General features: G+C 40.3%; 2 protein-coding genes and 1 long non-coding RNA gene across 5 annotated transcripts in view; 2 read left to right on the forward strand and 1 right to left on the reverse strand.

Moving 5' to 3' along the window:
* Window positions 1–16,544, forward strand: part of ACSS1 (acyl-CoA synthetase short chain family member 1) — a gene marked incomplete at its 5' end in the record, with an annotated part of 31,440 nt that extends 14,896 nt beyond the window's left edge. For all 3 annotated transcript variants that reach the window (XM_083733344.1, XM_083733346.1, XM_083733345.1), the window contains 11 exons: window positions 1–176; window positions 1,876–2,028; window positions 3,259–3,406; window positions 4,674–4,811; window positions 6,113–6,205; window positions 11,146–11,258; window positions 11,721–11,847; window positions 12,306–12,433; window positions 12,878–12,941; window positions 13,928–14,046; window positions 15,337–16,544. In XM_083733344.1, the coding sequence (XP_083589470.1) occupies window positions 1–176; window positions 1,876–2,028; window positions 3,259–3,406; window positions 4,674–4,811; window positions 6,113–6,205; window positions 11,146–11,258; window positions 11,721–11,847; window positions 12,306–12,433; window positions 12,878–12,941; window positions 13,928–14,046; window positions 15,337–15,513 (1,436 nt within the window). In that variant the 3' untranslated portion in view covers window positions 15,514–16,544. The remainder of the gene's footprint in view (window positions 177–1,875; window positions 2,029–3,258; window positions 3,407–4,673; window positions 4,812–6,112; window positions 6,206–11,145; window positions 11,259–11,720; window positions 11,848–12,305; window positions 12,434–12,877; window positions 12,942–13,927; window positions 14,047–15,336) is intronic.
* Window positions 134–19,595, reverse strand: LOC310842143. The gene is made up of 3 exons (XR_014562923.1): window positions 19,505–19,595; window positions 1,239–1,433; window positions 134–220 (listed from the first exon to the last, which is right to left on the reverse strand). It is a non-coding gene; the product is annotated as an uncharacterized lncRNA (long non-coding RNA).
* Window positions 19,508–24,533, forward strand: part of APMAP (adipocyte plasma membrane associated protein) — a 24,458-nt gene continuing 19,432 nt past the window's right edge. Inside the window, exons 1-2 of the mRNA XM_083733638.1 lie at window positions 19,508–20,127; window positions 24,320–24,436. Of these exons, the coding sequence (XP_083589764.1) occupies window positions 20,036–20,127; window positions 24,320–24,436 (209 nt within the window). The 5' untranslated portion in view covers window positions 19,508–20,035. The remainder of the gene's footprint in view (window positions 20,128–24,319; window positions 24,437–24,533) is intronic.

The following is a 24,533-nucleotide window of genomic DNA, read 5'->3' on the forward strand; positions in this document are numbered from 1 at the left end:
CTGAATGCAAAGCAGTCATCACCTCTAACCAGGGAGTCAGGGGCGGACGAGTCATAGAACTGAAGAAGACTGTGGATGAAGCTGTAAAGAATTGTCCAAGTGTCAAGTGTGTCTTTGTGACTCAGAGAACTACCAACAAAATCCACATGGGCAGTCGTGATATTCTCCTTGAAGAAGTATGTTCATGATGTTCATGGTACTTCTTTTAAATCAGGTATTTCTATAGGGTGCAATAATATTTTATCATAGCAGGTTATATGCTGGTGTTTTGTCTAGAAGATATTACTGTTGATGAGCCTAGTTTTATAATGAATCAAAGGCCAGGCTGAAACTTGGAATTGTTAAGTTAGTGCATCCTTGGATTGCAGCTTCATATCTAGAGATGAGAGTCCAGAAAAACTGGGGAAATTTTGGGGGGAACCCATCTTTCCCCCCATCCCCATTATTTTCTGAAGCTGTTTGTTTGTTTTTGAAAATTAGACACATTTTTGGATTAAGAAATCTTTTACTTCAGAATTTCTTTTAAGACAAGGTGTTCATATTCTCCCAAAATGATTTTTAAAACTGTGTAGCAGGAAGACTTAGGTGAGTCTGTGTTCAATCTTGGATCATGAAAAATTGCAAGCAAAATAAATAATAAATAAATAGTAGCAAAGTAAAATATTATGAAAGAGGAGGTGTATTAATTAAAAACATGTTGGAATAAAACAGTCATCAAAAGGTGGGGAATGATGGAGTATCTACTCCCTTGAGTGGGGGGACCACAACTGAAAAGGTGCTCATTTTGTGCCACCTCTGCACCTCAGATGGCAAGTGGGAGCATGGAGGAGCGTCTCCAAAATGAAACTCTATTCTTGAGCAGGTTCATCCAGGAGGATGTGGTTCTGTAGATAATCATTGTCCCAAAGACCAATAGCAGCAACCACAATTGAGTCTGAACGGATTTCAAATGAGGAAAGTTGGTCAAGGATTGAGCAATATGTATAAATCTCCTGGTCTTAGCAAAAGACCTAGTGGCTACGTTTTGAACCAACTGTTTCTGAACTGTTTTATGGACAGCCCTGTGTAGAGCACATTGTAGGTCTCCAACCAGGCAGTGACAAAGGTATGTATAACAGAGGTCAGGTCTGATTTCACCTGGTAAGGACACTGCTGACTTACCAAATGAAGATGGTAAGGCATTCCTGGTCAGTGCCTGCACCTGAGCATCCAAGAGAACTCTCAACCAGCAAACTTACCATTTCAGGAGACATGCAACCCCATCAGTACAGGTTGCGCACTTAGATCCAGATCAGCATATCTTCCATTTAGCAGTACTTGTCTTGTCTGGATTAAACTTCAGTTGATTCACTCTCGTTCAGGTCAAAACTGCCCTCAAAACAGCAGTAAAGAACTTCCACTGTTTCCCCAAGTTCTTGCTTCTTCCAAGATAACTGAAACAAAAGAGGATGCATGGTCTCAGTTGTAATAGCTCCCAGTGAAGAACAGTGCAATGGACTTGTGGCTCCTGTCTAATTAGTTGGTACACAGCCTCTGGACAATACCGTATCCATACCCAAGGTGTGCCTGGAGTTTACTGGAAATGGCAGCTGTCAGTAGAGTGCAGCACAATAGACTTTGGGCCACTGTTTCTGCACAGAAACATGAAAATGTTTAAATAAACAAAACCACAACTCTAGGAATCCAGAACATTGCTTCAGTTTTTATGAAATGGCCCCTTTTTTGGATGTTTTTATGTTTAAATATGTGCTGTAAGCCACTAATCAGATGGGTGGGGTATGATGATGTTGTTGGTGATATTATTATTATTAGTAGTAGTAGTAGTATTAGTATTAGTATTATTATTATTATTTCCTCTTTCTTTTCTTTATTTAGGAGATGGCTAATGAGGTGCCAGTTTGTTCCCCTGAAATAATGGACAGTGAAGATATGCTCTTTATGCTTTATACCTCAGGGAGCACAGGAAAACCTAAAGGGATTGTTCACACCCAAGCTGGCTATCTCCTTTATGCTGCCTTAACGCACAAGGTACACCAGAAATCATATCTCTTGGAAAATAACACTTGTTGTTTTACTATATCAGTAATAATTGTGGAGAACAGATAGTAAAAATAAATTTGATTGTGTGTGGGGAGATGCTGATGGTTTTTGGAAATGGTGCCTGGTAAAATTTTCTCTGATTCCTTCTGCTACTTAAAGTATATGCACACCAAAAGCTGACATTTTAGCCCTAAAATGTCTAAATAATTTATTCAGCTTCAGTATTGAAAAGTATTTTATTCCCTCCATAATTCTGGTTATACATTCTATTGGGCAATGTCACTGACCAGATATTTCATTCACTTATTTACAGCATTTGTATTCTGCTACATAAAATAGATTTCTTTGGGTGGCTTAACAATAAATGAGTGAAAACAGGCAATAAACAAAATAACATACAAAATGAAAAGCTACATAAACACAACAGAAATCAAAACTCATTGCACTCCAAAATGTTAAAACTGAGAGGTGCAGACTACATCAATTAAAAAGCTTGGGTGAATGGAGAGGTATTCATGTTCTGCTGAAAAGGGCTTAAGAACAGTGCTTAGAGCAGGCATAGGCAAACTCCGGCCCTCCAGATGTTTGGGACTACAATTCCCATCATCTCTAGCTAACAGGACCAGTGGTCAGGGATGATGGGAATTGTAGTTCCAAACATTGGAGGGCTGAAATTTGTCGATGCCTGGCTTAGAGTTTCCCTAAAAGCAACTTCCTAGTTAGTAGTCAATGCCCTCCCTTTTTCTGCTATGAATGTGCTTACCTTGGTCATTTTGCTCCTCCCTGCTCACACTGGGACAAATTATCCCATGATCTCTGGCTTACATATGAATTGGGAATCATGGTTTGTTTCACTCCCAGCAATGTTTATTCTTGGCTTGCTGACAATAGTTTGATGGAGCAAAATAAATCATATTTCCCCAAAGAATCCTGGGAACTGTAGCTCTCCTCTCGCAAAGCTACAGTTCCCAGCACCCTTAACAAAATGCAGTTCCCATGATTCCTTGTGGGGAGGCATGTGCTTAAATGTAAGGTGTGGATCTGCCCTTGGCCATCACATGAAACCATGAATGTGAAAGGCAAAGTGGCTGTACACCTGTTTTACCACATGAAGTGTACCATATGGTAAATAACTGCTGAAGAATGATGGAGAGTTTAATTAATTAATTAATTATTAAGCATGTAAACTCTAACCTGCTTTACTGTTCATCTTTGTAGCATGTGTTTGACTACAAGCAAGATGACATTTTTGGTTGTATGGCTGATATTGGTTGGATCACGGGACACAGCTATGTTGTGTATGGACCACTCTGCAATGGAAGCACCACAGTTCTGTTTGAAAGCACTCCAGTCTACCCAAATCCAGGTGCCTTAAGTAAAAACTTAAAAGTTTAACTCCTGGGCATAGAGAAGGGCTGTTCATGTAACAGCTCCCAATTTCAAACTCTGGCATCTCCGAATAGGGCTGGGAAAAGATTCCTGTCTATAATCCCCAGAGAGCTACAGTGTAGACACTGCTTGGTATGCACATGATGGTAAACCACAGATTACCATGCAAGAACAATGCACTGGTGCATGCTGCTCAGTTGCCCCCACTTTGCTCCACCCTGCATGCCTCTGGGAGAAACATACCATAAAGTATGGCTTAGCATTACGTGTGACTTGGCACTTGTGGTTGGTTTCTCTCCAAACAAACCACAGGTGGAGTTGTCTTGCTGTTAGTGATTTGAAAAAAAGAAACCAGGAGTGTTGGTTCACACATAATCTGAAACTGAGCATCATAGCAACATAGAGCAGGTACAAACCTGCTGTACCTGGAACTGGGTGTGGAGAATGCAGCTGAATGGGACACAGCTGTGGCAGCTTGTGGAAGCACCTTCCACCTTGGGCCTGGCCATAAAAAGCAGGTCTAGAGTGAGAGACTAGGGTGATGTCTGCTGTTTCCAGGCATTCTTCTTGGTGTGAGACTTTTGTGGGTGAGCTGAAAGTTTGTTTGGACCCTGGGTGAGAACCTGGAGGCTGATAGGGAGGGAGTGTCAGAAGTAAAATTTATTTATATTGACTTATATATCTTAGTAACCTTCTACTGATGTACTTGTATTAAGATATTAGAAATGAAAATTTTCAGAGGTGATGTAGCAGCTGCCAACCTTCCACTGCATATATTTGGTGAATCTGTAGCATAAGGACTGCAGACCAATGGATGTATGATAAGGTTTGGTCTTAATTGTTAAGAAGAGATTGTCCACATTCACCTGCCAGTCACAATCTTGCTATGTGTTTAAGGAGTACAAATGGTATCTCAAATGATCTGTTTTGGCTCGATTTAAAAGGTAGATGTTGATTTTAGTATAGATCAGTGGACTTAACTGTTCCAGCCTTAAACATAAGCCTGTACAAAGTGTTTTGGTTGGGGTATACTAATAGTGGTATCAGCTCAACAACACAAAGCACAATGATGGACTAGTGTGACAGGCAGAGAATCTATAAAAATATTTTAAAAGTCTTTAAAAAGCAGGTACTTTGTGCCCGTATTACATTGTATGTATTCTCATTGTACTCGAATTATTCTGAGCATGTAGTGCTTATGGAGTTCACAGAAAAAATTAAGATGACCATTTGGAATTTTGCAGGTCGTTACTGGGAAACTGTTCAAAGGTTAAAAATTAATCAATTTTATTGTGCTCCCACTGCATTGCGATTGCTGCTGAAGTATGGAGATGAATTTGTGAAGAAGTATGACAGATCTTCCCTAACTACACTTGGATCAGGTGAGAATGCACAATTTAAGGCTTTGTTCCATTTGAAGTCAGTACTGCTGATTTCTATGGAAGCAGATTTTTCCAGTCTCTCCAATAATTTTGAGAGAGAGAAGCTTTTTATTTTGTCAGAGATTTATGAGTTAAATCTTAGAAATATCTGAGAGTATGAAGAGTACAGTGCAAATTTTGTTGACAGTGGAAAATGTCATATTACTCTGCAACTGGGAAGTCAGGATCCATATGTGGATCACACTCTGACCTTAGCTGGATTGCACCAGTGGAAGCTTTATCTTCTAAAAAAAGGGGAGAGATAAATAATAACCAGATGGAAAAGGAACACAAAGACTTGTGCCCCACTAATTATTTCTAATTTACCTGCCACAAGTACTTCTAGCACCCAAGAGTGGTTAGAGATGCTTTCAGTAGGTAAAGCTTTTCTCACTCTGGCATGACAAGCTGAAACATCCTTGAATCTCTGCAACTATTAAAATTGCAGGAGGCTTTGCTGTCCCTGTTCGCAGCTTAGAGAAAAAGTAGAAATATGCAATCAATGATTGAAGTTGGGATCCATCTCAACATTTGGGATTAAAGATGGATCCTGGAGATGATAAGGAAGAAGACTACTTACACAGCCAGTTTAGTCCTGTGTCACACTCGCATTGGAGCTGTGAGTGGACTAACCTTGAAATGGTATGGCAAGAGTGCTGTAGAAGCTCCAATTTGAGCACTGAGTTCACCAGCCAATAAATTATACTTTATTAATCAGACAAAGCACAAATTCATAGGCTGCTGTATTTGCATGGGCTGGCCACTCTCATACCTCAACAGTAGTAATCTAGATTACTGACAAGATGATGTGAGCTGCCTCTTTTGCAAATATCTGAAGAACATTTTTGATTGTTGCCGTTCTTGGTCTTGTGCACCCAAGTGCTTGTGGCTGTGGAGAAACAACCTGGGAAATTTGGTTCATGACACCCAACCCCCTTACTCTTTATAGTATCTGCAGTAGATGCAAATACACACATTTCATTTTCAAAACTTCCAAAGTTTTCTGATTTTTAATTCACGTTTGTAACTTAAAGGTTTACAAAACCTTTCTTTTTAATTTCATCCTGTTGCTTTATGTCCTATTTTTAGTAGAAAGGACAACCAATTCTGAACATTTTTAGCATGTTTCTCTACCAGTTCTTCTTTTTGCTAAACATATCCAGTTCCTTCAGTCATTCTTAATATGATTGTTGATCAGTTACCAAATATAAAATACTTTTGGCAGAACTCGCAATTCTTCCTTTTACTATTTTGGATTTTAGTGGGAGAACCCATAAACCATGAAGCTTGGCAGTGGTTCTACAATGTGGTAGGAGAGGGACGCTGTTCTCTTGTGGACACTTGGTGGCAAACAGGTAAAAATAAATGACAGTTTTAAAAATCTTTCTACCCCTCCCCCTTCACACACATACACACAGTGCATTGTGCACAATAAACATTGTGTGTTTATTGGGTAGCTGCTAGCATCCTGTTTAAAGCCATCTTATCAGGCTAGAGGAACAAGAAATGGCTTGTGCAACAACCTCTAGGCCTTTGGAACTGCCTGGGGCATCTGACCTTGGTGCAAGTCTTCAAACTACTGACTTCTTAATACTAAGGGGATATTTCTAAATTATAAACTCTCATTACAAAAGAGCCTAGGGTTCGGATCCCCTGAGCTGTTTCGTGACAACACCCCTGAAGTTAGTCTATCTAGTTTAAATATTTATTTGAAAATAGAATGATTTTTTCCATTATTGCTGATGCTCAGAAGCAGAAACCTTAATCTCTCAAAAGCTTTATACCCAATGCAAAAACAAATGCACACATTCCTGTGAGAGGATTTATTATCTCCTTTGGATATAAATGGTAGTGGTAAGAATAATTCGCATGGAGTGTTTATGAGGCTCTAGAATGTGAGTTGATTTGCCATCGTGTTAGCTCAATTGCACATCTCACAATCAATTTAAAAATAGCTCATTAATTGCTGTTTATCCGCTCTGGAACATAGCTCTCTGAAGCAGCAGTATGCCACAAGATAATCAACTTGAACAGGCATAAAGATTAACAAATCAGGCTTTACGAATCCATTTGAAAGCATTTGGATGAGTGGATAAGTGAGAGGGAGATTATGAGTGTGTGTGTGTGTGTGTGTGTGTGTGTGTGTGTAAGTGTAACAGGGAGCTCATTGTGCACATCTTGTGTTAATATATTTGCAAAGTTTGATCAAGCTCTACACCGTAGCATAATTTTCAGATCCAGTGTTCAATGAACCTTTAGCCCTCAAACCAGAGGTAGCTTGCCTTATAGGAGGTCAGATTGTTTGTCCATCTCACCCAGTATTTTCTATTGTGTCTGAGAGTGTCTGCCAAGAGTCTTGGGCAGAAGTCTTTCTAATCACCTGCTATGTTTAACTGGAGAGGCCAATAATTTTCAGTATGCAAAGCATGTGCTCCGGTGATTAACTGTGTTTCTTTCCCATTTATTTTGGAGACTTACACAAAATTGAATCTGAAAAGTCTGGTAAAATAAAACTAAAAATCATTTGATGCTAGAAAGACAGCAGCCAGTTCTAGGGGAGCTTCCCTGGGGCAACATTCCAGAGCTATAGCCCTTTCCCGGTAACCATCTACTTCACCTATGAAGGCAGGGGAACCTGCACAAGTGTCCCTGAGCTTCAGGTAGTAAGAGTTTAGCAGCTGAGCAGGCTTGTGTGGGAACAAGTTGCCCTTCGGGTAATCTAGTCCCAAGCCTCATAATAATACCAGCATTTAATTCAAGGTTAGCACAGAAATATCTAAGCATGGAACAGCAAACTCCAGAACATTAAACAATGTAGACTTGCCTGCATTGTGGGCTGAGCAAGATCCAGTTGCTCAGCTCCACTCCCTTGCCTCAGAAGCCCCGAACAGGCTCTGCAGTCTAGCAGACAGAAACCAAAAACTGACACCAAGGATGTGGGCAAAAACAGTCATAATCCTTTCACCATAGAGGCATTTCTAACACCAAATTAGGATTTGATTTTTATTCTGAGAGTTTTTTGTAAGGTGCTTTGACAAGACTTTTGAGGTTATATAGTATTCTAAACAAAAGTTTGTCACGATGCCAAAAGGATGCATGGAATATGGCGTGGTGCTAAATGCAGCTTGAATATTCAGATACTACTGTGGTTAATGAATCTAGCAAATTTCAAGTATTCAAAGCATTTTGGGTACATTGTATTATTAATCTTAATAGCCTGTAATGTAGGAATTATTATCTCCCTTTTCAGATAGGCGGCTAAGAATTTAGTGGCTTGTCTATGGGGTTTTTTTTTAGGTGAATGTGAAATTTAGGGTTTAACTACACATACCACATACATGCATGTGCCTTAGGCCTGACACTAGCTTCAGAAAGTTGTTGCTGTTTTTAGTTGAGAAGCAATGGGCTTGGGTAAGGGCTGCTCAACCTTTTCCCTATTCACTATGTCTCTTGCACAGTTCTGTTTCTAGTTTTACTATTCTGCCAATTTCTAAACTGACTTTCATCCATCAAGATCCCAGAGCGGTTCTAAAATAATTACATTAACACAATAAAATGTAGTCATTGAGAAGCATTGTGATATAATTTTCTTTGAAGCACCTTTTTAAGATAACCAACAAACCAATAGCACCTAGTACCCAAATCCAATTAAAAAAAAACAAAAGCAAGAACCATTAACTGTTGTTTAAGATGCATACCAATGCAGCACTTACGGTAAGTTTGAGAGAAAATAATGATAACTATATGGGAACAATTCTCAAGTTGAAACTTAAGTCTTGGAAGACAGTACTATACACTTCATACCCCTTCCCTGTTGAGTGTTGATGTGCTTGTGATTATTTTACATGTGAGTTTATTTCTCTTTCCTTTCTTATAAAAGGAGTAGAGTGTTCTGTTTCCCCAGTTAAGAGGACAAACAGGATAAAGGGACTAATGCCTTAAAAGTGCTATATGCACGATAAATAGTAACAATAGCTTTAATGTATTTTGCAGTGATTTGTAATTAGGGCAAACATCCATTACCTTTGAGACATCCCAAATAATTTCCCTGTTAGCATATAAGCCATGTTTGAGCCCTGATCTCCATAAATAGGGGGTGGGGTAGGGAGATGAAGGATTGCTGTTTTGTGCCAACTAGGACAGCCCTACCCTCTCCTTTTCCAACCTTCACAGGTCAATCAGGAGACAAAATCCCTAGATATGAATAGCAAAAACTACACATTTACCAGTAGCTCTTCATTTGCAATAAATCACAGTTCTCAAAGGAATTGAATACAACTGTTGGATATGGCTTTCTTTATTTGTAGGGCCTAATATTCCGGCGGTTTTATTACTTTTGCTTCTTTTTGTGTATCTGTTAGTGTTAGGCTATAAAAGATCTGATTAAGGTTGAAATCTCTGATCTGATTTAACATTTATCCTGAGAGAAATGAGGAAAGAATGATTAAGAGGCTCAGTCCTGAATTGAAAATAATCGCAGAATGCCCATAATGGGTGGGAGAATCTAATCCTATATAATAATAGTATTTTAGTCTCATAAACCGCTTTTCAAGCAAACCATTTGAAGTGCTGTGAAAACAGCACAAGGAAGCACATTCCATAATATCCTTGCACTTCTATCACTGCTGTTGAAATTACTTGCTAAGTGTATGAAATTGGGTTGAATACAATTTTCTTTGCAGTTTCATGGTGGGGAGAGAAATAAAACAAGCCGCTTCCCTGTATTTTTGCACAGGAACTGATACCTTCCCTATACTAGTCACTGCAACATGTTAAGAACTTGTCCCCAAAGATGCCACCATAAATGCTTTAGTGTGGTTTCATGAAGTGACTAGAGTCCCATTGGCACCAGCATAGCCAGTTGTCAGGGATGACAGGAACTGTAGTCCAAGAACATATGGGAATCTATAGTTACTTGCCCCTCCTTTAAGATGTGCTTGTCTCCCCCACCCAGCAGCATCCATCTTTTTCCATTGTGGATGGTTTGACAGTCCATATAACGTAGGCTAGAAATCTAAATTTTAACCTGGATCTGCAGGTGCCCATCCTTGCTCTTAACCATTGTGTGGCTAGGGACAGAGACAAAATTGAGTTTGTTAAAAAGGAGCTTGCCAAGGAAAATTTTATGTCCGGGAGAATAATCATTTCTGTGGCTCTTGATAATGCTGGACTTCTGGTGTAGTATACCCACCCTTGGGAGTCCAGATTGATGGGGATCCTGTGGGAGATGGCATCTATGTACAAAGCATGGTCTGAAGACACATGGCACAGCAGTTTAGTTGAAGCTAAAGTTCTGGTCAGTGCCTGGGAGCCCCATGTATGCTGCCTGGGGTTTTATCATGGGAGAAAAGCACAATATATATATGTGTCATAAATAGATCCATTGCCTATCCATGGGCTTTTGTTAACCTCTCAGGAGCCCTTACCCATACTTGCTCATCATCATCAGAGTCTAGTCAAGTTGGAATCCACCAACTTGCAATACAAAATGAAGTTTGGGTTCATTCTTGTAATGCCTTTACATGAGCCACCCTACCAATTATTGGTTGTTTCTCCTGGCAGCCTGAGAAGACTAGATTAGAAGCCTCTGTACTGTCACTGACAGATGGGTTGCATCTAGAAATGCTGTATTTCTTACCTTCCAGTGTTCTCTCTCCCGTCTGCCTGCCTGAGTGGGAGAGTCCCCCCCCCCCCCCGCTAAAATAAACACAGATCATTTTATTGATGGGGATTTCACTAACTGGAAATTTGGGAAACTGAAAAGAAGCAAGTAAGGCCCCACTATATAATAATGCTTATATTTATGTGTGTGAGTTTGCCTTCAGAGGTTTGAGACTGGAGTGGCAGTCAAATCTTATACCTTCAGATATTCTGCCTCTCAGATGAAAAGACTCCCTGCAAGGCATGGATTGGAATTATTTGTTATATATTGGAATTGTTTGCAAGGTTGTTCTACGTATTTTTAAAGAGTTCAATCCACTTCCCATTGCAATGAATAATATACCTGCTATTACAGATAGGTAGCCGTGTTGGTCTGCCATAGTCAAAACAAAAAAAAAAATCCTTCCAGTAGCACCTTAAAGACCAACTAAGTTAGTTCTTGGTATGAGCTTTCGTGTGCATGCACACGAAAGCTCATACCAAGAACTAACTTAATTGGTCTTTAAGGTGCTACTGGAAGGAATTTTTTTTGTTTAAACCTGCTATTGTTTTTATTGGGGCTACATTGTACTGTAGCCTACAGGAGAGCAGAGGATGCATTAATTTCAATTGCTTTCCACCATTTTTATTCCAGAAACTGGTGGCATTTGCATCGCTCCTCGGCCTTCAGAAAAAGGAGCTGAGATCATTCCTGCCATAGCAATGCGGCCTTTCTATGGGATTACTCCAGTTCTGATGGATGAAAAGGTGAGATTTGTTAAAATATGATCAATAAACATTCAAAGATACAGTGCCTTTTTGGTATATGTATTGTTCCTAAACTCCCAAATCATTGTCTCATATCTACCTACCAACCTACCTACCTATCTCAAGCATGAATAAAATCCTGGATAAATTGTTTTCTGCAAAGGATTGTGAAACTTAGATAGGTGTTAAGGATTGCTTATCATTTATTATTTTCTTTCTGGTCAGACCTGCTATCCAGATAGGACTTTACTTTTGCTAGGGAAATTGCTGACTGTATCAATTCTCTCTAGTCGAGGACTTTGATAGAAGGTTGTGGTTCTCTTGCTGGTCCTAGCATTTATGCTGCTGCTGTCCTAAATTGTAAATGTTAATGAAACATACAGTTAGACAGTATAGTTCAGCTTTTGCAACATCTCTGTTTAATTGTTATATTGACAGTTGCTCCTTTTTTTGGACTCTCAGGGGAATGTTGTAGAAGGCAATGATGTCTCTGGAGCTCTCTGCATAGCACAGCCTTGGCCAGGTATAGCAAGGACCATCTATGGAGACCACCAGAGATTTGTAGAAGCTTATTTCAAAGCTTACCCAGGTGAGAGTGGAAACACTGGTGCAAGTAGTGCACCATAATTTCTGCATAAGCTGCTGACTCTTTTCTTTTGACAGTACTGTATATCATATGTGACACTTCAAAAAAGAAAGAAAAATCAATTTTGTACCAGCAATTTCTGTGCAAGCTGGATATTGCAGCTTGTATTATCCAAGCCAGTTAAGCATATATAAAGCCAACAGTGATAAAAATGAAAAGTACTGAAACATATTTACTAATTGGTGTTGTTTATACATTATCTTATGTACATACTTCTAAAATGTCAGCTATGACATGGGTCATCTTCTCCCATTTAAAAAAAAAATACCAATGAGTGGTTATGAATCATGTTCACACATACAAATTATTCTATAAGGACTAATGGACAGTGCCCATTCTGATGTTGAATTTTAGTGCTGCCATCAAAGGCATTAACTGACACTGCTTGTTTGTTGTTGCAGGTTATTATTTTACAGGTGATGGTGCTTATAGAACTAAAGAAGGCTATTACCAGATAACGGGGCGAATGGATGATGTCCTCAACATCAGTGGGCACAGACTTGGAACTGCAGAGATTGAAGATGCTATGGTAATTTCTAGGGCAATGAAAAGTCTTGGCCCTAATTAAGTCAAGTCAGTGGGAACATAACTGACCATCAGGGAACCACACTAATCCACAAGATTTTCATTGAAGAGTCAGTGGCTGATGAGAGATCAAGGCCTAGTCTTTTCAAATGGATTAGAGGGTAAACTCAGGAATACCACATCAGACTACATATAAGAAAATACCCTTGTATATACAAAACAATACATTGTGAAGTGGTGTTCTAGCCTAACCGTCTCACTGATCTGCCAGATTTGAGTGCGTAGGAACCTCTTTTCTTTTTTCCATGGAGTAACGTTCCATTACAGTAACTGCTGGTGGCAGTTTGAAGAACTAGGCCCAAGTGACATGTATACATGAATCTATTCATGCAACTTGTAAAAGGAAGTTATGAAGCATAACTTTATTCTTTTATTTGTCTTTTTAAAGGATGAACATCCTGCAGTACCTGAAACAGCAGTGATTAGTTATCCGCATGATATCAAAGGGGAAGGTAAGCAAATGAAATGTTTTGAAGATATTATTCAAATACTTAATTTCATGTTTAATGATTGCTTTTTATAGGTTCAGATAAGGTATGGTTTAATAGAAAAAAAAGAATAGATTCTATTTCAGGTGCCCCTGTTACCAGTTTGATCAGATGTGCAGAATCAGAATTTTAAAACATACTGCCGGATTAATAGAATTTCATTGAATTGAAATGCTTTTGCTTAAAACATTTAGCAACAGGATTTGTATATGAAGTTTAACAGGGTCAGCTTATAAACCAAATTCATGATACCTTGATCCAAGAATTCTCGCACAAGGAGTAGTGCTTTTGATTTCTCATATTTGATTCTCTTTCGGTACATAAGGAAGCACATGTAGAATAATCCAGTATTTATATATTTATAAGATTTCTTACCTACCTGTCACCATGTAGAACATGAGACGCTTAATCTCAGGGTCATGGGTTTGAGCCCACTTTGAGCAAAAGATTCCTGCATTGCAGGGGGTTGGACTAGACATTCCTCATGGTCCCTTCCAACTCCCTAGTTCTATGATTCTTTAAGAACTTTGAACACCTTCGTATTTTGAGGATTCATTACTCAAAATGTGGCATGATTTGGCATTAAAGCTGCAATGCTATACACACTTACATGGGATTAAATCCCATTTAACTCATATGACTCCCCTTTAAGTAGACATGTGTAAGTCTGCACTGCAATAATATTTTCACAACTGTATCTAAGAATGGTGCTTGAATTTTAAACATTTTTAAACAATAAAGAAAAACTACATTGATCAGAACAGGAATTTTAGCATAATTTCTTAACTTGATTAGAAAAGAATATCCTTACAGCCATTGCTTTAGGCAAGACTTTCAAACTTCATTGCACTCAGCAATGGGCTATTCTACATGTGCTGTCTTATGTAGTGAAAAGGAAGAGTGGAGAGTAGTTTAATGTATAGTAAATGAACTGTGGTCCTTTCTTCCAGCTGCATTTGCTTTCATAGTTCTAAAAGATGAGAAAGCACATCCAGAAACGGTTACCAAAGAGCTAAGGGCAATAGTTGCCTCCAGGATAGCCAAGTATGCTGTGCCTGATCATGTTCTGGTAAGGTCTTCAGGATCAGAATTTGTCTTTAATAATGTCAGGCTACAGGGGGTCAACATGCATCTACTGACCTTCCTTATGGCATTGGGGACAATTTCTAGAGGAGGAACAAGTATCTCCCAGACTCCTCTCAGACTAGTTTGTACCTTGTTTGGTTAAAGGGACTTAGCAGTGCTCACTTGTTTCCCACTTCCTTCTTTAACGGTGAAATGAGGACAGCTGTTTGTGGGGGCAGGTTGTCCATTATTGACTAGAAGTGCTTGGGCAGTACAAATGTTCTACATTTTTCATAGGCTTTTTTCATTTTGGGAATCCATAATTTTAAGAGGAATAACTCCAGTCATGTTTCTTTGAATGCGGTTGCCTTCGTTTAGTAATGGCCAGACAGATTTTTCTTGATTTAGCAAGCACTGCATTAGCCTGATGACCCTTGAACTAGGGGGTGACTTTTTTTTACTTCCAAAATATATTGTCCTCTGTTATAGTGCTACTGCTGTACACAAAACTTACTTCATGATTAATTCCCTAAGAGTCCTTTTATAAAATGACATTACTAAGCCTTGTACAAAACCCTGGCTTCATATTACTAGACTGTTGTTGTTTTTCGAAGCCTAAGTTCCTCCTACTTGACTTGTGCCACCGTTATTCTTTGTCCTCTGTATATATACCACTTTTCTTTTAAAGGTAGTATCAGAGGTGTCTTTTGGCATATATTTACATTTACCACTTCATGAACATGGCTAAAAGATCACATAGGCACAAAACAATGGCACTGTCAAGATGCAAAGGGTAACCTATTATAGGTGCTCTGGTCCATGGGGTCATGAAGAGTTGGACATGACTGAACGACTAAACAACAATAAAACCTATTATAAGAATGTGCCGTCAGGCTTGGGCTTAAGCAGACCCGTTCCTTTCTTCTATGCATGCAAGGGTAGGAAGTTTAAAGTTTCCTTTTGCTGCTTGGTTTCTTGTTATGTCCAAATTCAGGAAAGCTGTTGCATCTTCAAGCCATACTTAAAACATACTTGGTTCAAACCACAGTTTCAGATTGTGGTGTCTTCCAAGTAACTTTCTTGAACAGACCAGTTTTGCCACTTTTGGACATGGTAGGAAACCACAGTTTGTTCCAAATTGCAAAAGAACACTTAAACTTTTTTCCATTTGCAGTTCTTGTAATGGGGGAACCAGGCCAGAGGCTGAAGGCTGTATGTGTCTGGCTTAATTTAACATATTATTGCCATAGTGGTTCACTTTCACAATAACACAATTCTTCCCCTTCTCAAACAGGTAGTGAAGCGCCTTCCTAAAACTCGCTCAGGGAAAATAATGAGAAGGTTGCTACGGAAAATAGTGACAGGCAATGTAAGTGATATGGGAGATATCACCACACTGGATGACTCCAGTGTCATTGAAGAAATACTTGATGCATATGCGAAGTACAAAATTAAGCATCCTACTTTGTAATGAGAAGCTGTGGGGATATGTTCCATTAGAAACGCCGAGAAACGAAAGGAACCATCGAATACGCACAAGTTTTCATGGAATTCTGCTTAATCATATGAGGCTCAGAAGATTCTCCTTCTGAAAAATACGTATATTACAATACCCTTCGTGTGTATTTCACTGCACTTTGCCTTTCTTTGAAACTATGCGGCATGTAGGTTAGATCCTGATATTTTGGATATCCTGCCTATCTTTTTTAAATACTTTATTAAAACCACACAGAGTGGGAACTCTAAACAGAAAGCATTGATTCAACCTTAAAACCAGTGCCTTGGAAATATTAATCACTCTTTGAACTTACTCTTGGGGGAAATGCTTGCTTCTGAGTAACCCGTGATATCTTTCTGGATACTGCATTCATTAACAGCAGAGGGACATTATTCATTTAAGTAGAATAAATTATTTTTCATATTTTGTGAAAGCAAATTTTAATTAGGAATAACTGAAAGATAAAATTTTAATAAGGATATATAATATATGTTTATATGGCTTGATGAAAAATGTATAGAGAAAAAAAGCATTTCTTCACCTTACATGGAACTTAAAATGACTACAAAACTATCATTTCCTAAAATTAGTAATCAAACAAAAATAAAATTGAAAGGAATCTTGTTGAAGCTTATATGGGAGTAAATTTACACGTCTGAACTCATTGAAAGGGTTTGCACAGAACCAAGAAGAAGGGTGGGAGACAAAAAGCCTCAAAGGGGGGGGGGCATTTTAAAAGGAAACCAGAGGATCTTGGCTGATATTATGGATATGCAGTATTTTATTGATCCTGTGACCAAATAAATCCAATTCAAAAAATCCTGACCTTGGATATACCCTTGCTGAACATGGAAGTTCTAATTTTGACACAATTTGCTTTTATTGGAAGGGATACTCATTTTCCCTTTGATGATACAGTCATAACACATCTTAGGATTCCTTTGTATTCAAATAATATATTGCCTACTTTTTATGCCTTTTACAAATAAATTTGTTGAGGTTTGTGTGTTTGTTTGTATGTATGTATGTACGCAAACACGCATCGGGGAGGGGGTGGGGAGGGTGCCAAACTGGATCTTTGACCCGAGTAACAGAAAGCCCTGCAAACTGTGGAACAAACAGAAAATGGAAATAGCATATTTCTGAAAATCTTCATTAAAGATCCTTGCTAACAGTCTGCGAAAAAATATATAGTTTCTACAGCCAGTTATTATTGATACTTTATGCAAGGTTTATAAAAAGGCATATAATGGCATATTGTATCAAAACCATATTAGGATTCAAAGGGCTGCAGCTAAGTAATACAAATATTAAAATACCTGAGTTAGTACATTAACTGGACTGTGCCTATATTCCAAAGGGCAAGAACATTTATGAGGGGGTTGAAGTATTTAGGATACAGATCTGTATGTCTTGGCAAAGAGCTTCTATGGTTGCAGCTTTTGAACTGGAAGAATTCTTGGCCAAAACCTCAAACAGGAAGAGACTTCTTTTCATTTGCTTTTAAGCATGCTAGGCAATCTTCTCTACGATCTCTGCCTTTTACAGTATTAGGTAGCATAAAGTATCCAATGTTACTTTTTGGAGCCAAAAGGAACTGTTGAAAGGCTTACTTCTAGTAGTTTATCCTACCAACACAGAAAATTGGTGCCATCTAATGGCCACTAGGCAGCATATCTTAAGGGAATTGAACTCTCCCTTGATTAAACAAATATTTGCTGATTTCTAGTCTGCTCGTAATCTATAAAAATATCCACTGTGGCAGTCTAATGTACACTTTCCTACAGAAGGTCTATATAGTCCCCTCATATGTTCTTCAAACACCTGAACATGGCTTCACTCCCTCAAAACTTGGGACATGATAAGAGCAGCCCGCACTCCCACCACAGACCAAGATGAATGATAGCATCTCTATTTTTGCAGAATATATGCTTTACATACAAATATTCTGTATTAAAACAGCAGCTTCTGTGTGAAATTGAAACCTATTATGCATTTGTTTAATTAAAAATGCAATTAATGAATTTGAATATAATTTTAAAAATTCAAATTGGCTTACCAGTTTTAAAACCAAATTGTGCTGTTCTAATTAAAAACAATTACAGTTAATAAGGCTAAGGATAAAAGTTTATCCAAGAAATGCTGAAAAATGTCTGGTCAACGGGTTTAAGGGATCTCCTGGTACACAAAATTTGCTGGTGGGCTGTCCCTTCTATATGGATCCCCTCAGATATATATTGTGTTGGTAGTAGCCGTAGCAATCTGAGAGTGACTGAAAGCTAGCATATTAATTTCTCACAATGCCCTGGAGTGTCCAGCCCTAATATTGCTCCTGGGATTTATGGGAATCAGTAACTAGTCACTAATAGGCCCTGCAATTGGAAGCCCAGGCCAGGTGTCAGTGATGGTGCTGGTCTCTGGAAACCTTTCTAGGATGCCCAGGTGTACTAGAATATTCTGTCAGGGATGAGCAGCCCTTTTCAGCTAAAGGCAGCATTTCCTTCTGGTCAGCAACCGCACGCCAATAGTGGGTGGGTCCAGAGTCAAAAGTGTGAATGAAACCTTTGTACAGTAGGCTGGGTTCTAAACACACTCTTCTCTATCCTCCATCCAGATAAGCAAAAGTCATGATCAAAACTCAAGCATGTGTTCCAGCCAATCAAAACCCCTGAGAGTATGAACCAGGACAAATGAGGAGTGTGGCCTCCGCAGGAGAATTATGTGGTTGCATTTGCTCCCCAGGGGCTGAGGCTACTCACTTCTGCATCAAGTAATGGAATACTCATTTAAGCCAGAAAGTGCACTTAAGATTCCTCTTGCAACTTATGTTATATGTAAGGTAATATACAGTGCTTTTTTTCTTTAAAAATGCTTAGGGGTATTCCCATTTCCCTACTCATATTGAAATACTGCCCCTCAATGAGGCAAAACTTAGATTCACAAAATGTTCAGAGGTATGCGTGCCCCTGCGCCCCCCCCCCATAAAAAAGGACTGGTAATATATACCATTTACAATTGCAGCAGCGTTCAACTTGACAAAGCTGAGTTACATCTGTATTGGTGCAGAACCTGTCTCTACTCAGACCCTCCTAAGCTGAATTTATTTGATGAAATGTAATTCAGGAAGTGTCCTGGTAGCTTGAAGTGTTTCCCTGACGATGTGTGAATATTTCTATTTCTGATGTTGCGTATTCACCTACTGATTCTTTGGGCTGATACCCAAATTGCTCAGGTACAGAAAACTCCAGAGGTTATTCCCTCCCAAACCACCTGTTTATTATTATTATTATATTATTATTATTTATCATCATCATCAATTGCTACATTTGTACACCACCCTTCACCCAAAGATCACAGGCAGGGCGTTTCATGACATAAAAAAACAAAACAGAAAAACATAATACATAATAAAAACAAAAACAAACCAATATGGACAATACGGCCTTGGCCCGGTATACCCGAAGGAGCATCTCCACCCCCATGGTTCTGCCCCAACACTGAGTTCCAGCGCCGAGGGCCTTCTGGCGGTTCCCTCGCTGCCAAAAGCAAAGCTACAGGGAACCAGGCAGCGGGCCTTTTCGGTAGTGGCGCCCGCCCTGTGGAACACCCATCAGATGTCAAACAGATAAACAACTACCTGACATTCAGAAGACATCTGAAGGCAGCCCTGTTCAGGGAAGTTTTTAATGTGTGACATTTTAGTGTATTTTTGGTCTTTGTGGAAGCCGCCCAGAGTGGCTGGGGAAACCCAGCCAGATGGGCGAGGTACAGATAAGTTGTTGTTGTTGTTAAAACACATTGCAACTGCCCGTTGCTAATGCAATGACGTTCTACGTTCTATTTTCCTCGCGGGGAAAGATATACGCCTTTGACTCCGCCCCCTAGGCATGCAACTGTGACACCGATTGGGCAGGCATTGGGAAAGGGGGCGTGGTGGGTAGTGTGTGGGTGGGGACGGGCTTACCGACGTTCAGACGCGTAGTGTGGGCGGAGCTGCGTATTATGAAGCGTCAAGCGCGTATGTGTGTCAGAGAGAGAGAGAAAGTCGATCCACTGAAACGCCTCAGCCAGTCATGGGCCGAAGAGCGACGAGGCGCTGGCTTCGTAGAAGCTGAGGGCGGCCCATTCGGCTCTCTGGTCACGGGGGAAGGGGCTTCAGAGCTGGCTGCCGCCGATTGGCCTACCCTGGGCGGCGGGGTGGGGCTTCGGCGGGGCCGTTGGGTCGCCGTTGGGCGGGCATAGCCGGGTGGGCGGGGCTTCGGCGGGGCGGCCGTTACGAGGAGGAGGTGTGGCTCTGTGGCAGCCGTTGGGCGGGTATGTAGGAGGAGGAGGGGCCTGCGGGGCCCCAGCCTGGCGGCCGTTGGACAAGCATGGAGGCGGGGGCGGAGCTCCGGGGCGGGGCGGCCCCTCCTCTTGGCGCTGCGTGGAGAGCTTGTTCTGCGGCGGCGGGCGAGCGCGCTTCTCCTCAGTCACGCCGAGGGGCGACAGGGGCAACATGAATGAGGCGGAAGGCCTGAGGCAGCGGCGCCCTATCCGCCCTCAGGTAATCACCGAGGACAACACGGCTCAGGAGACCAAGGATGGCAGGTGCGTGAGGGGCTTCGGCTGGCTTCTCAGGGAGGTGACCTCGTCGGCGCCCGCCCGCCTGCTCCTGAGGGAAAGGGCTGCCTTCCTTCTAAGTTCCTCCGGGCGCGGAGCGGGTCCGCCGGGACGCGAGGTGGCCGGAAAGCGAGCCCCCGCCTCGGCCCTTGAGGGAGCAGCTTGGTTGGGTGGGCGGCGTGAGGCGGCATTCCCCCTCGGCCTCCTCCCCTGACCCCGGCTTTAAGGAGTGGGTCTTGCCTGGCCGAGGGTGCTTTGGGGCGGGAGGGGAGAGGCTGAGGTGCCTCCTTGCCTAGGGCAGGGTGGAAGGAGAGGAGGGCCGCGTAATTCTGCAACGAGGTGCTCCTGGGCTCAAGCCTTTTTGGAAGGCCTCTCATCTGCTGGCATTTATTCGTATATAATAATAATAAATTGATTCTTTTCTCTCTCTCAGTGCTGCCAAGGCATGTAACACAAACACGGTGTATTGTGTCTCTCGTATTGCATTGTATTTTGGCCCTGCTGTTTACATCGCTTGCTTCTGCCTCCCCACAGTAAATACACACGCGCGGGGCCCCTTCTGTGATCACAATATAGCTACAATAAAAACCAACATGTGGATTTTATTAGCTTTGTTCGTATACAACACTCAAAAATTTTGGGCATTCATTTCTAGCCTACCAAAATGTAGATCGAAAAGTGCTTGGGAAGGAGGAATCCAGCTCTCCCCCGCCCACCCATTATACAAGGCTGTAAAGTGTCAAACGTGCTCCGGTTGTATAAACAAAAAGAACAATTCTGCAATAAAGGCAATGAAATGGCAGTAATTAAAAAAACCCAGAAGAGAGACCTAAGTCGAAACCTTTCTAAATCCCAAATGTGTGGTAACTAGTTATGGAAATTGGGGAGTGCTGCACATGAACATGAAATGTGAGATCCAGTGTGGCGCAGTGGTTAGTGTGTCAGACTGGGACCTAGGAGATCAGGGTTGAATTGCTGCTCCCGCCACAACCATGAAGTTCACTGGGCCAGTCACTCAGCCTAGCCTGCTTCACAGGGTTGTTGTGTAGTTTAAATGAGGGGGAGAAGCATGTATGCTAACTTGAGCTCATTGAAGAAAAAAGTGGTATGCAAATGCAATACAAATAATAACTCTTCTTTTATTAAACTCTCTGTATAAAATGCCCTGGTCAGAACTCTGGTGTTGAAAATTGGTTGCAGCATTGAAGCCTATTAGGCTCATTTGCAAAGGAAGCATTATGTAGAGAGGACAAGGGTTAACTAGGGGAGAGTTCAGTCATCTTTGCAGCATGACGAAATCTTCAAGCTCTGTGGAAGTATATGGAGTTATCTGGTGACAACATTGTTCAAATAATAAATTCAGATAAGTGATAGTTTGGTGGATTTGTGTGAGCAGCTGAAATACGAGAGTATGACTCAAAAATGCTAATAGTCATGGCAATCATGGCAATAGTATCCATGGCAAGCCCCTTCATAAGTACATTTCTGAGTATGTTTGCTTATTCTTACTGTGTTCTTAATGTGACTTACTATGTGGTTTGGGGGGTGGCTTAGTGAGTCTAAATGATGCACTAGCCACTGGAAAGAACAGCCTGGTTTGCACTTAACACTTCAATCATGGTTTATTAAACAATGGTTAATAAACTCTGGTTTCTTTACTGCCAACAAACCATCATGTGAAGCCTTGATTTTTGCTGACTTATGAGCCTTGGTTTCTTCTAACTTTGGTTTGACATTACAGTGGTACCTCTAGTTGCGGACATGATCTGTTCCGGGGTGCTGTTAGCACCCCAAAAAGTCCGCAACGAGAGACCTCTTCTGCGCATGTGTGTGGCGCAATCAAGCACTTCTGTGCGTTTGCGCATGGCGAAACCCAGTTGCCGTGTTCGCAAGCTGAAAAGATGCAACATGAACCTAACGCAACACGAGCTATGACTGTACATGCAAACCCAGCGCTCTGTTCATATTTCAGTTTGCATTTGGACTGCAGTATACTGTAATTACATTTATGCTTCCTTGGAGGAGTATTTCCCTATTTCCCAATGGCTAACATATCTGATTCACCTTCCAGTAAACACATGTTTCCATTGTACACCTGTACCTGGAGGTAATCTATGGAAGAGAAAAAGGGATAATTATGTCACATCTCCTTGGGACATAATGTTGGGTAAACCTCTTGGGTAAACCTGCTTGAATTTGTTGTTCTTTTCAGTGATTGTACCTATCCTTGATCTGGTGTGTGTGAAAAACAGTTTATAATCTACATGTTACCTTCGCACCAAATCTGGGAAAGAGAAATTTGGGAGAGAAATTACTTAGGTAGGATACTTTCTACATTGCAGAAACATGTAACAAAAATAGTAAACTTCCAGCGCTTCAGGGTCTGGTAGTAAGCTCTTGAGTCACACAGACCTATTGCAATCTTGCATGTTTGGAGTGGGGCAGAACTCTTTCGACAATAGTTCTCAGGTGTAACTAATACGATAATGCCAAATCCAGCTGTCCCAGAATTTCTATACTGGGAAGAAGGCTGCATGTTGGTGTCATCAAAACTGCACTTTGTGAAACTGAATTTTATTTCAATTATTTAATGGGGAATTCTTTTTGCCTGTCTACCAAGAAGTAATCCCATTTATTTCAGTGGGGCCTGTTGGCTGATGTTTGTTATCTGTAAATTCCGTGTTGCTGGTGGTCTTCAAATTAGACATGTTAAATGAAAAAGTATATGAATAGGTTTTTGAGCAGCACAATTCATTTTTATCCATGTTCAGCATTTCTTCACTTCTTTGATGAAATGTTGATGTTCAGACCTTGCCAGCTCCTAGGGCCTTTAAGCCTGTCTTATCCCTTCCCAGTTGTTTAAAAAAAGTCATTTATGTGCTGATCAGAGAAAAAAATGCTGCGTAACATTCCTCTTAGCAGAGTTTTTGTCCTTGAATTATGAAGGACACCATGCTGTATTTGTTAATAACAAAGGCCTTCATGTATCCAAATGTACTCCAGTATCTATATTTGTAGATAACTGAAAAGAAATGGTATAGAAAATGAGATTTCAAGTTTTCTTTGCTTCGTTTTCCTTTCACAAATCATGGTGATTAAAAAGCTTGCTAAGGGTTAGAAATGCAACCTTTACCCTGAGAAAGTAAAATCTTAAGCTGGTTTCATCCACAGAACTTCAGTTCTGTTTCTCCCACTTACTTACCCTTAATCTCTCTTGCGGCTATAAAAAGGTTTGGATTTAAACTGTCAGATTCATGCATTGTGGATACTACCTCAAACAAATAATAATAATAATAATAATAATAATAATAATAATAATAATAATAATAATTTCAATAATTTTATTATTTATACCCCACCCATCTAGCTGGGTTGCTCCAACCACTCTGGGCAGCTTCTAACATATACTGGAAAGTACCAGTCACATTTAACATGCAGAGTTCTTAAATCCACTCACCTGGTCTCCATTGGCAAATCCCCTGTTCCCACATGCCCTCCACAAAGATTATTTGCATAAGCTGCAAAGGTTCAAGTAATCACAGAGAAGGCATCTCTGCAGTTAAGAGAGAAGTAGAAAGAGGAGGTGATTTCCCTCCCTTTCTGCTGCCTGAGCTTTCTGCATCACAAGCTATATCCTTCCTTGGGACTATACTGTTAAGAATGCAGGTGGGATATTAATTATGAACTCTAAATGTTTAAATTCTTGCTTGTGGATAACTAACAGAATGGGAAGATGGGTAGGCTAGAATCTTCTTAGACATGATTTCCATGTGCAGGGAGCTTTTCTACACGAGGAAGCATTTGGATGTGTAATCTTACACCTGCATTTTGCAATGGTACGTTCCTGAGATGTCCTTTTGTGATATTCTGAATGTATAGCTCAACTGTAACATCATTGGTAAATTGTAATGGGTTTGAAAAGGATATTTGGAGTTTTTTCTTCATTGACTAGTAATTTCCCTTTGATTAGTGGAATAACGTAATCATTGAGTTCATACAACATGCTTATGTGGAAAAACTAGGTATACATAGATGTATTGCTAGTTACACATTCAAAAAATATTGTAATCTTGGCCTGAAATCGCTGGTACAGATTTATACTAACCCACTGGTGATCATTGTTTAAAATTGTGCAGCGCTTCAATTTAAGTTTCTAATCTGTTTTGTATTTTTGTTACAGTACTTACAGCAACAAAGTATTCCGTGTGACTTTCATGACATTGGCTGTATCGCTAATTATTCCCTTATTTGGAGCAATAATTCTTCTGGAGTGTCCAATAGACCCTCAGCCTATAAGGTGAGTTGTAAAGTATGTATGATATCAGAATGTAGCATATAATTTAATTCAGTTTAACTGGATACTTCATTAGGATTTTTTTATCGCTGGTAAGTTT

The sequence above is a fragment of the Podarcis gaigeae genome (assembly GCF_964106915.1).
Source record: "Podarcis gaigeae genome assembly, chromosome: 3".
Taxonomy (NCBI): domain Eukaryota; kingdom Metazoa; phylum Chordata; class Lepidosauria; order Squamata; family Lacertidae; genus Podarcis; species Podarcis gaigeae.